The sequence below is a fragment of the Tyto alba genome, unplaced genomic scaffold (genome assembly GCF_018691265.1).
Source record: "Tyto alba isolate M040663 unplaced genomic scaffold, T.alba_DEE_v4.0 Super-Scaffold_27, whole genome shotgun sequence".
NCBI classification, from domain to species: domain Eukaryota; kingdom Metazoa; phylum Chordata; class Aves; order Strigiformes; family Tytonidae; genus Tyto; species Tyto alba.
In genome coordinates this window covers 33,416,332-33,428,168 of record NW_024881301.1, presented here as the reverse complement: position 1 = coordinate 33,428,168, position 11,837 = coordinate 33,416,332, and the positions used below count along the sequence as shown (strand labels likewise).

Genomic DNA, 11,837 nt, shown 5'->3' with positions numbered 1-11,837 from the left:
GCGCATAATTAAATATATGACCTTCTAATTTTCCATGCCATATTCAAGGTGTTGGTGTTGACTACAGCCACCCTGTTAAGGAGCCCTGAAAGCATATAATTTATTTAGCCTACCATCATCTGTGCTGCGTTTGAAGCTTTTTAAGCTCTTTGTACATGCAACTCCTGAACAAAGTTGCTATTTAAGGCTGTTACTTGCACAGGATTCTGCTTTACCTGGTACTGATGAAATCTAAATCACTCAAAAGAGCTCCCAGGATGGCAGCAATATAGGTGATGCGTCTTTCAAAAATATTCAGAACTGACCTGCTTTTCCTGTCTGTGTGCTTAATTTTTAATATTATTGTCTCTTTTGTGCCAAGGGTTTGTTGTGGGGGGAAGGGTGGTTTGATTTCATATTTCTCATATTTCTACAATATTGCAAGTAATACAATCAAGTTCATACATCCCGTTTCTTTCAAAAATACTTTTAGAAGTAATTTCCCAGAATGCCACTACAGGGATTGCTCTTGGTTGAATGTTTATGAGGTATTTTTTCTTTCAAAAATTCATTCTAGAAAAAACAGATTACTACTGGAGAACACCATACTAGGCAAGAATTAATTTCTTTAGGAAAGGATGATGTATGAGGGCAAATGAAGTTAACAGCTCACAGGTGAAAAGTGTTTGTCTATTGGGTGTCTTACATAGTGAAACGAGGAGTCAGTAGTTCATTAGTATTGAATACTTATTGCACACAAAATAGTTGTTTCCTGTATCCATGAAAAGCTGTCTAGCATTAAAAAATAGAATGCAACATTTATGTGTATGTAGTTATATAGAGCATAATAAATTATGCACATCACACACTTGGATGAGCAGAGATTTTGCAGCATTACTTGTTCAAAATAATTTGGCACATGGTTCATGTGAGCTGTTCTAGCTTACATACTAGTCAGGAGCGCTCTTCAGTATCAGCTGCTTTGATAAATAACTGCTCTTAATTCATTATGCTGACTTATTAGTTTATATTTTCCTATAAATCACACACTATAGATTCTGCTCCCCAGCTTTCCAAAATGGCTGTGTGAACCCATACATATATTTACAATATTCAGTTATTGACAATTATTTGTTTAAAAATCAACTGTGCACAGAATTTTCATCTCAGCTATCTCAGAATTTTGCCTTCGGACCTGGGGAGCAAAATTACTGTATGTACTCTGAAACAGCAGGGATATTAGCATTGCTTGACTAAAAGCAGAAACATCCCTTACGCAAGTGCCAGCCAGCTGTGAAGTGGAGCTTCTTGGTGAGATACGTTCTTCCTTTTGGGTTGTTTGCCCAGCTACATCCTGCCACCATTGGGCATGCCATGAGGAGAGCCCCGGAGCAGCGGGACGATGGGAGAGGTGAGATGTGGGGGACATCTCTGCTGCAGAGCACGGGGGCTGCTCTTCAGCACTGGTGGAAGCAGAAAGATGCTAATGTGCTTGATGGCCGCTGGAGGCGTGCGCTTTGCCAGCACCACGGTGGAGGAGTGGAAAGCAAGGGTTAATGGAAGAACAGAAGATGTGCTCAACAGACCCATATTCATACGTAACTTAATCCTGCCTTAGAGGTACAAACCTGCTTAACATCATTCAGGTGAACAATGAGCTATTTATTTTTTTAATACATTCTTAAGACTTTCTCACATCTATTTAAAGCTAAATGATTACTTCAGTAATTTTTCAGTCTCAGAGCAAAGAAAGTAAAAGGAAATCCCACTATATATGAGGAATAAAGGTGTTCTACTAGTCATATTCTGCTATGAATGCATCTGTTATTTCTCCTTTGTTGGGAGACAATTTTTACCAGTATGGAAAAAATTATAAATTCATGACACCTATATCATCTGGGTTTTTTCTACTCCTTGAACTCATGGAAAATGTAGAAATTAAAAAAGAAATTTGCACCACTTCAAATACAAAGATTTTACCCCATTAATCAGTCAGTTTAACATGAAGTGAAGTAACTAAGCTTCACAACATGCTCTGGAGGGTCAAAAACTGCTGCTGGGTGACCCAACTCCAAAGTTTGGGAAAGAGAAAATCAGGCACTGGTCATAAGATACCAGCTGAACCTCATCCCATGGAAACTGGCAGAGCTCAGTGGGCCTACAGATGTGCAGTTGCTTATTGCAGAAGTATCAGACTTACTAATTTTTTAGATTGCTGCCTTAGCTCGAATCTAGTGGAAGCTGGATTCCTCACCGGTGTCTTCTATATCCAAAAAGATTTTAGACTTTTGGGGATTTTACTCTTAATGTGGAAAAATAGCTGTGAACATTAAGATGTCTCCATCATTCAATAGTAACACATTTTGCAGAAAGTGTAATGATGCAATTTACTCAGCAATAATGAGAAATAAAGAATATTTGTTTAGGCATTGCACTGTCCTAATGTGTGTGTATGTGTGAATCGTGATTCAGATTTTAGGTGGTTTTAATAACTTTCTATAGGGGCTGTGTTCTGTCTCTGCTGACACTGGAGAGAGCTTTTGGGGATCAGATTCTATCTTAGGCAATCCATTTGGGTAAAAAGCAACACACAGAAAATTTACTCCTCAGCTGGAGGTGTCACTCCTAACCAGTAGGACATCATCCTCACCCCCCAGCAAAACAGCACGGCTCTGCACCACCAGAGACCTGCTGTGTCTCCAGGTGTCCCTGCTGTCACAGGTATGCACAGGCTCCCCTCCTGCAGATCCCCCCGCGCAGTGCCAGGAATTGCCCTCCCTCCCTTTTGCTGAAGGAAATGCTGGAAAACTGATTTTCATCCTGGATGGCATGTGGCAATTAATTAACACAGTTTTCTGACTCGTCAGAATATTCCACCTTTATGTGGGTAATGTATACAGAAAAAGGAGAATGAAATCTCAAACATGCACCCTTTATAAGGTAAAATTAAACAGTCATAAAATGATGCAATGGGACCACCACAGTGCTGTATGTGTACTTGTAAAGGTGTTTTAGAAGTATACAGACATTTATAGGGCTATGTGGTTAAACAGCGTACTTACTTTCCTACTATTTTTTTTTTTTTTTTTTTTTTTAAATCTAAGCATATACATACAAAATGAGATTAACACTACAGTGACAGAAAGTCACTGAACTCTGGAAAAAGACAAATGTGTGTTACACATTCTTTTTCCTGTTATTTGTGTTCATTTTTATTCCAGAAAAATGTAGAAACAAGTGCAGAATATATAGTGGAGTAAAGCACCCTGAAGGCATTTATACAAACCCATCCCCTTACTGTTCATTGCACTGAGAAGCAAATGGAAAGATGAGATTCCTCAATGAATGCAAAACAAGAGGCAGAAACATAATCTCATCTTTTCTCAGCAAGCAGACAAATCTCTTGCACCATTCTCTAGTGCTGGAATTAATCTGCTTCTGAATAATAGGTTCAGGCTGCTTGGGGAGATGATTCTGAGTTAGAAAGTCCTTAAGAAGCCACTCTGCAAGTGATCAAGTGATTGAAGGAAAGAAAAGACGATATGGGGCATGCTGTACACCAATTCAAGGCTTTATTTTGGAAGAATTGGCTCTGCCGTGTGAGGCAACCGGTGAGTTTTTGGAAATTTAAAAAAAAAAAAAAAAAAGAAAATATTTTAAATCTTCTTTTAGTATCTGTTGGAAAAAGTATATCTATTGATTTTCCCTTTTCACTGTAGATTGTTAAAGATAGGCTGGCTGCAACTGGTTCTTGTTTTGTTTTTGGTCTCCTAATTGTTGAAAACACGAGTAGAGAACAACAGTGTGTTTTAATTCTAAAATGACTGAATACAGCAATTGTCTCCAATTTGCAAATGACATAAAAAGTTTCGAAGAGCCATAGCTTATCTTCTATTTTTCATTAGATACTACCAGTGCTTGTAGCAGTGGCAAGGATGAAAATCAATTTTCTTCACTTTACAGGTACTCATTTGTAATGTAAGAAAGCTTGCACGGTTGTGATCAAAATGTAGATATGAAGAATGCAAGGACTGTATATTAAAATTGTATATACTTCTAAATTTCCTTTCTTATCCTATCTTTTTCCTTTCTACAAAGCCTAATTTAACCTTTCAGATTTCAATATGCAGAGGAATGTGGCAGCTTCTTCAACAGCAGTCAAAATTAAAATAATATTCAAATTTGAGAGGAGATATCATTCTTCAATTTTACTGTGATTGATATGATTTTTTAATTTAAGATAGAAGGAAGTGAATTTTCTCAAGAGAGATAACGTTTTGTAGAAAAATAAAGTCACTTAAATTAATAGTTTCTCATTGATTTCCCTTGTCTGTGATGATCTGGGGATTTGCAATGAGACATGTTGGCTGCTTTGGATAGGATTACCTCAATTAAATGAACATACAGCTTTTCACTTCAGAAATATTTCACTTAAATAAAACTGTGATTTAGAGAGAGAATTTCTTCTTCACGTGATTTCAAGTGATGTTTCTTTATATGAAAGACTTTTTTTGAGACATTCTTCTCCACTCCCAAACACTTCTGTGTGCTCCCTGTTCCTCGTACTTCAATCGGTGTATATTAGGTGGCTGCTCAGTATCTCTTCTTCTCCTCCATGCTGATCTATTTCTTTTATTGCTCTGTCTAGTCTTCCCTCATATATTTTTGAAGGACAGAATCTTAATTCATGCAAGTTCTAAGTTTGCCTCATTGGTAGCTTTCCTGAATAGAGAGCTCACTGAGATGCAGACTCCCCCAACCCAGGAATTGCAATGAATGACCCAAAGAAAACTTAATGTTGCCTGTTCAGAGCCAGGGGACGCCCTGGGGAATTTTCAAAAATTCCTTATGTGTTCACTGTGCAAACATTGAGCCATGAAAGTGCTACATCTGCAGTTATGCAAGGAGAAATCCATGTGTATTGTCTACCTTTGTAAAGAGCAGCAGGTCATACCCTTGTGGATCTGAAGAGAGAAACATCTCCTGAAAGATCCAATGTGTTTCAGCTCTGTATTATATTGTGTAGGTCTATCTGTGGAAGGCAGTTGTCTTCTTGTGGTTATTCATCAACAGTTGGAGCTAGAAGACAAGTGTGGTCTGTTCAACTATTGATGTGTTATGAGTGTCATGCGGCATTAGTTCATGTTACACAGTGAAGGTTGAAGGGGCTGTGAAAGATGTAAGTGTTCTGTAAAGAGTAGGTGTTTTGACTGAAATTCAGACAGGCATCAGTGCCTCTTATTGACATGGTTTGAAGGCAGCACAGGATAATGCGTACTTTTGGACATCAGTTGGGAGTTTAAAACTGCAGTTCTGTAGAAGATACCTTCTCATTTCCATTTTCAGAAGCTTTTGCTTCTTTTTCCCCTTTCAGTACTGGGAGGTTGCTAAAAGGTGTCCCCAGAGCCTTCTCTTCTCCAGGCTAAACAACCCCACCTCTCTCAGCCTGTCCTCATAAGGGAGGTGCTCCAGACCCCTGATCATCTTCATGGCCTCCTCTGGACCTGCTCAAGCAGGTCTGTGTCCTTCTTATATTGGGAGGCCCACAGCTGGACACAAGACTCCAGGTGGGGTCTCATAAGAGCAGACTAGAGGGGGAGAATCACCTCTGTTGACCTGCTGGCCACACTTCTCTTGATGCAGCCCAAGACACTGTTGGCTTTCTGGGCTGCGAGCGCACATTGCTGGCTCATAGTCAGTTTTCCAATCACTAATACCCCCAAGTCCTTCTCTTCAGGGCTGTTCTCAATCCACTCATCTCCAGACTGTATTTGTGATTGGGATTGACTTGACCGATGTGCAGGACCTTGCACTTGGCCTTGTAGAACTTCACAAGGTTTGCATGGGCCCACCTCTCAAGCTTGTCCAGGTCCCTCTGGATGGCATCCCTTCCCTCCAGTGTGTTGACAGCACCACACAGCTTGGTGTCATCGGAAAGCTTGCTGAGGATGCACTCAATCCCACTGTCCATGTCACTGACAAAGGTGTTAAACAGTGCTGGTCCCAACACTGTCAAAAGTTTTAAGAATTTCTGGCTCTTTTGTCCCAGATTTGGAATAATAACCCTTCTCTGAATGCCAGATCTTTTAATATTCTGACTAAGTAAATTAATTTTGGAAGAGCTTAACCCAGAGGAGAGTTCTCACCTGTAACTATTCTGTACCTGGCATACCTTACTATGTTACAGCCTGTGTGACTTTTCTAGTCACAGAGTATTTTCTTGTATCTCTAACCAGCTGACACTCAGTTATACCTATAAATGTTTTACTTCTTCTCCTTTCTCTGTTTTACTTTCTATGTACCATCTAATAATCCAGCAGCAATTCTCAGTGGGTAAAACTCTTAAAGTTCAAAATATTTCTAAAATGTAGTTGCAGACAAAAAAAAAAAAAATACCCCCAAAACAGGCCAAACCCAATTAACTATACTCTGCCTGAAAGAAATGAACTTCTTTCGCTGCATTCAAAGTTCACGGAAATCTAAAAGACCACCATTCAAAGTTTTAGGCCAAGTGATATGTCACACCCTATGAAAGTTGCAAGAGTGGGCCTCTGGTGACCTGCTGTGGTATATCAAAGGGAGTGTGAATGGAGGAAGTCCAATTAATTTCACAGCTATCTTAAATATGAATAACTGGTTCTTAATGCAGCCAAATGGAGGGAAATGGTAAGAAAAAAGAAGGTCTAGAATGAAGGTATTTCTCTAGTTGTTTGGGTGAATTAATCTAGATTTGGAAATCAGAAACCTTATTCTGAATTGATTGGAAATTTGTTTCTCCATTAGTAGGTTTTTGTTTTGTTTCAGTTAACGGGAAACACAATATGTTTTCTACTTTTCTGTTGTGGTAAGCAAGTAGAGTTTTTCAGATACTGTAACTCCTATAAAGCTGTTTGTATAAGCTCAGAAGTATCCCACAGTGCTAGTACCATGCTCTTCCTCAATTTTAGTGATAAAATAGTGTGATATTTTTGATCCAAGGTCTGCTTCTTCAGAGACATCTAATAAAATCTCTTCCATCCCACCAGGAAAGCCTTTGTAATGATTAAAAGTCTTCAAGTCTATCCTTTCTCTGCTTTGTAGCACAAATAAATCCCTCTAATCTAATCCCCTGCATTTTTTGCTTGAGACATTCTCAGTAGAGTGTTAGATGTCCTTGACCAAAGAGGTACTCTTACCAGTAAGTGTCCTAGTGAAATGCTGCTCCAAATTCACAACTTTTTTAGTAAGGCCTACATTTAGCTCTATACAATAAGACTAGATATTTTTCGAACAGTTTGGATACTGGTGACTGAGCCAGTAGGTAAAACCATTCCTCTTTGTCCCACATTATGAGTCCTTGTTAAATATAACTAAAAATCTCAAGGTTTTTTGGTTGATAGGTGAACAACTAGTGACTTGTTTTGGCCATGAATCCAGTCCTGGGCTTTCAGAAGAAGATTTGCCTGGAATTAGCTGTGGTGGCTCCTCACCATGGTTTCATTTACAAGACTTTGTGTTTTGTCCTGGTTGTTTTACTGAAAGAGCAAAAAACTGGCACAGTTATTTTAATGCCCAGGGCTCACAAGTATGTTTTTGTATATTGTACAATGGACTTGGAAGCTACTGAAGCCATCCACACTTGCAATTTCTTTATTTATGATTGAATTTCTTGCAAGAGATAAAGGAGTAAGGGTCTGGTGCAGTTAGACAGAGAACAGAACAGCAGGTTTGAAATCAGACGACTTTGGTTAGTCCACATGTTGTCCAGAGATAGTACCCATGATGCAGAATCCCAAGTGACTTCTCCAGCTAATCAAAAGATGAGTAAGACCAAAGAAGAGCAGGTGGTAAATGTCTCTATCCTATCTAAAGAGCATTATCAAGTGAGGACCTAAATACACCTACAGCTCTGCTCACAAGTGTCAGGGCCATGAGGGCACTGATAGATCTTAATGGCCCTGAACAGTCTCACGTGGGGTCTTCACAACACACCCAGTCCTGCCCCTATTTAAACTCAGACTAGGAACTTCAGTAGGAGTGGTAGTCTATGGTTCAGCTGTACTTTCATATGGGCTCTGCTAGTGATTGCAGGACTGCGTTTGACACCAGCTGTTCTCACTGAATGTGACCACGATGTGCAGGTTAGCTTCCTGGCTTGATCTTAGACCTGTCTCATCACTGCAGACTCAGATGGAGATCCAGACTCTTGGCTGAACCTGGCTGCTGTTGCCCAGCCCACTTGCCTTGCTAGGGTGCTGCAGGACAGGCCCTGCCTGACAAGGACCTTGCTGGCCTGGCATCCCCTTTGCCTCCCTGCTCTTTAGGGGAGCAGCCGGCGGGTGCTGTGCCTTGACTGCCAGCTTGAGCCCTGAGGTGAGCATCAGGGAAGCCATCCTGTGGCTGTCCAGGGCCTTCTTCATACAAACACTGCCTCTGCCCTCAAGCTCTGGTTTCCTACAGCCCTGTCCCCCAGCCTGAGCTTCTTGTGGGACCTTCCCCCAGCACTGGCCTTGGGCTGGTGGTGTGTGTCTCCAGGGGTAGCCTTGACTGTTTCCAGCCCCTCATGGGCTGGTGACACCTCCTCCAAGTCTCTTCTGCAGTGTCCCTTTTCTAATCTGCTGTACCTGGTTCCACACATCACCCCTCAGACCCCCCATAATAGCCCACTGATACCCTGCAGCAATGGCACCACCCCACAGCAAGGGCACTCCGATACCAGATGGGAGGTGTGGGGATGCACATGCCAAGGAGGGGAGGTTGCTGCCAACTCCTATTGGGTTTGAAGTGTGTTCAGTTTAGATCAACAGTAATTTCCCTAAATTTCAGGAAGCCTTTAGTTCATTGCCTTGTGTTCAGCAGAGCAGGCCTTTTCCACAGGGAACACTGCTACTGGATTTTGTTCTTAAGCACTATGTTATTTTTCTCAGGTATTTTTCTAACATACCCAAGTTTATGAATCACTTCCCCAATGGGATTTGATTCAACTCTGACACTTTATTGTGTCAGAGGCATAAAAATATGATACAGGAAAACTGGTACAGGAAAACTGGATGTCATTGTCATCATGTTGTCTAGAGTCACTGGGTTGACCAGAGGGAAATATCTGCAAACACTATAAATAGATGTGAAAACTGCTTTTGTACTCTGAAAGCAGTGTATTTGGCAAAGTTATAAGGATTTTAAATAAAAGTCTTAATTACTAATTTGCTTTTAATGATCTTATTTTCCCTTAAGAAGTTGTAGAGGGGATATTTAATGTTTTTTATTGAAAGAAATATGAATTTTAATTATTTGTTCCAAAACCTGTTATCTATAGTACTGATGGTGATTTGATTTCCCTTTTCAGCTTCTGTCTCTCACTGAAATACTCTGGCCATGTGTGCTTTTCTTGATTCTGGCTGCAATCCGCTTCCAGGAGCCTCCAAAATACAAGGAAAACTGTATGTTTTGTTTCATCTGTGTTCTATTTTGATTGTCTCTGCTTGAAGAATTATTTAGGAAATATTAAAGATATCCTAGAAGGGGGGACTTAAATGTAGTGGAGTCAATGGAAAGAATCCTACAGTGGGAGTCAGTCTTACGTAGCTGTGGATCTAAGTAAGTCCTATTTAGGTGGGAAAGAAATACAGAGTTTAAGGTCTGATTTGTCAGACTAGTTTTAGACATCTACTTTGAAATAAGGTGGGTTACTTGGGTTTTAATTATATTTATTTCTTTCTATTTAGTTTTGGAGCTTACATGACTGGCTCAGAGGTAGATAGTTATGCAGTTAGTTAAGAGTTAGGCAAGATGAATCTTACCCCTACCCACTTCCCAGGATTTAGAATTAACATTTTGTAAATAACAAATTATTTTAACTCCATCAACACTTCAAAACTTGTTATGACTACCTTCACCTTATAAAGCCTTTTTTGGTTTTATCTTGTCAAATATTAGCTTCATTCAGAAAAGAATGACTTATGTTATTATAGCCTATTCGGTTTATTATTCTGTTATTCATAGATGTCAGTAAGCTGGGGATAAACCAGCTTTAGCTACATTAGAAACCACTTTGGTAAAAAAATTATAGATCTGTAGAGTGAAACATCTGGAGAGAATCTAGTCTGCAATATGTACACTTTAGACTAGATCTAGTCTGGACCAAGGATGCAATGCATGCTAATGGTTGAGTACATTAAGTGGACTCTTGGAGTACATCTTCTGCTTTGTTTTAGCAGAAAAGGACCCAGCGTATGGGCTCAGAGAGCTTTCTACAATGTGAACTAGAGTGTTCTAAATAAAAATAACTCATCTACAAATGGTACTTGTCATTCACAACTCAAAAGTCATTATTTTATACATCAGGTACAGTTCCTGAGGAATGAAGGATGGTTTGACTAACAGTGCAATTTCTAATGGTATATGTCTCAAAAATAATGGCACCTGAATTAAAATAAAATTAGAATGTTTAAGTATCATCTACATGTAGTAAATTTTCCATTTCTGCATCTTTCAATTATGAATATTCAATAAGAGTGATATCCCAAATGCTAGCTTTGTTATTTCCTTCTCATTTCATTACCTTAATTTTGATGTAATTGTTGTCAAAAAGGTTATCCAGAGGAAGAAAGGAATGGCCTTTCATGTATTTCTCAATTTTAGCTGTGTCAAACAGAGAAATGAAGTTAAATAGGAACCCTATAGCTATTCCTTATGTTTTAAAACAAGCAAAAAGTTGCTTTATATATTGAAGTTTAAATTCTCAGAACTATGGAGAGATATTGTTAAATTCCAGAGATACGGAAAAGTTGCTGTTCAGACAGACAGTCTTGTACATTCAGGCATTGCTAAATACCAGTTCCTTCATCTCATGAAAAGAGGAGATAGTATTTTGTGAAGAAGTTGATACTCCAATCTAGGTCACAAGTCATTTTGGGCAGAGAGGCTAGCAAGCATATGATGTTGCAATGGTGTTACTACAATGAAAACCATCTTTTCAAAGACTGCTCTCAAATTTTATACTCTGTTGTCACCATATGACATAGAAGTTACTCATTTTCTGTGGTGAATTAGTTGCTCTTAAATGGGACACCTGCCATCAATGCAACTTCATTGTTTTCAGGTGACAAAGCCACTTTCTAGGAGAAGGGAACAAAGTGTGATGGTACAGATTTGTAATTGCAGTGTCACTGGTTTTATTTCTGCCACTGCTTGGTTTTAGGTTACTTAGAAGCTCGGGATTTACCGAGTCAGGGCCTTTATCCTTTCATGCGGACTCTTTTCTGTAATGTTGGTTCAAGATGCAAGAATACCAGTTACACAACACAGAAAAACAACCGGTTAAGGTAAGTTATACAAATTTAACAGAGATGTCAGTATCACAGTGTAAGAAACAGCAAAACTTCTTATTGTCTTGTAGACAGGCAGAATAGGAACTTTATTACTCTGTGCTAAAAGTTTCCTTCCGTGTCCTTATGAATGCAAAAGATGTAGGGCCTTAGTCCTGCCTCTTGCTAATTTTTGTTTGCCTTTCATGGGCTGTTATTAGATACTGAAATCTGGTTTTGGGGAAAATTGAGAGGTACCTTGTGATATCCTTGCCTTTCACTAGAAAGTCGTCTATTACATGAGGGTGAGAGAGAGCAACAAAAGGCATATCATACATGGATTTAAACTTTGAATAGTTTGAGAGTGTACATGGTGGGAAAAGTACACACAAAAAAGCAAAACAAGGGTAACTCTCAAGTATGACCCACAAAGAGCTAGAAAGGAGTAGCAGAAAATCTGTAATAAAAAGAACTTGAAAAAGTAGGCTATAAGGGGGCCTTGTCACAGGATCCTAGAATGAAGAAAGAAAAAAGATGAACTTGAATTTGGGTTTTTTCTTTAAGAAACGTAGT

At 39.3% G+C, this 11,837-nt stretch overlaps 1 protein-coding gene across 1 annotated transcript in view; it reads left to right on the top strand.

The window, feature by feature from the left end:
* Positions 1-3,325: 3,325 nt before the first annotated feature.
* ABCA13 (ATP binding cassette subfamily A member 13) overlaps positions 3,326-11,837 on the top strand; it is a 198,826-nt gene continuing 190,314 nt past the window's right edge. Inside the window, exons 1-3 of the mRNA XM_042797875.1 lie at positions 3,326-3,590; positions 9,305-9,398; positions 11,159-11,282. Of these exons, the coding sequence (XP_042653809.1) occupies positions 3,522-3,590; positions 9,305-9,398; positions 11,159-11,282 (287 nt within the window). The 5' untranslated portion in view covers positions 3,326-3,521. The remainder of the gene's footprint in view (positions 3,591-9,304; positions 9,399-11,158; positions 11,283-11,837) is intronic.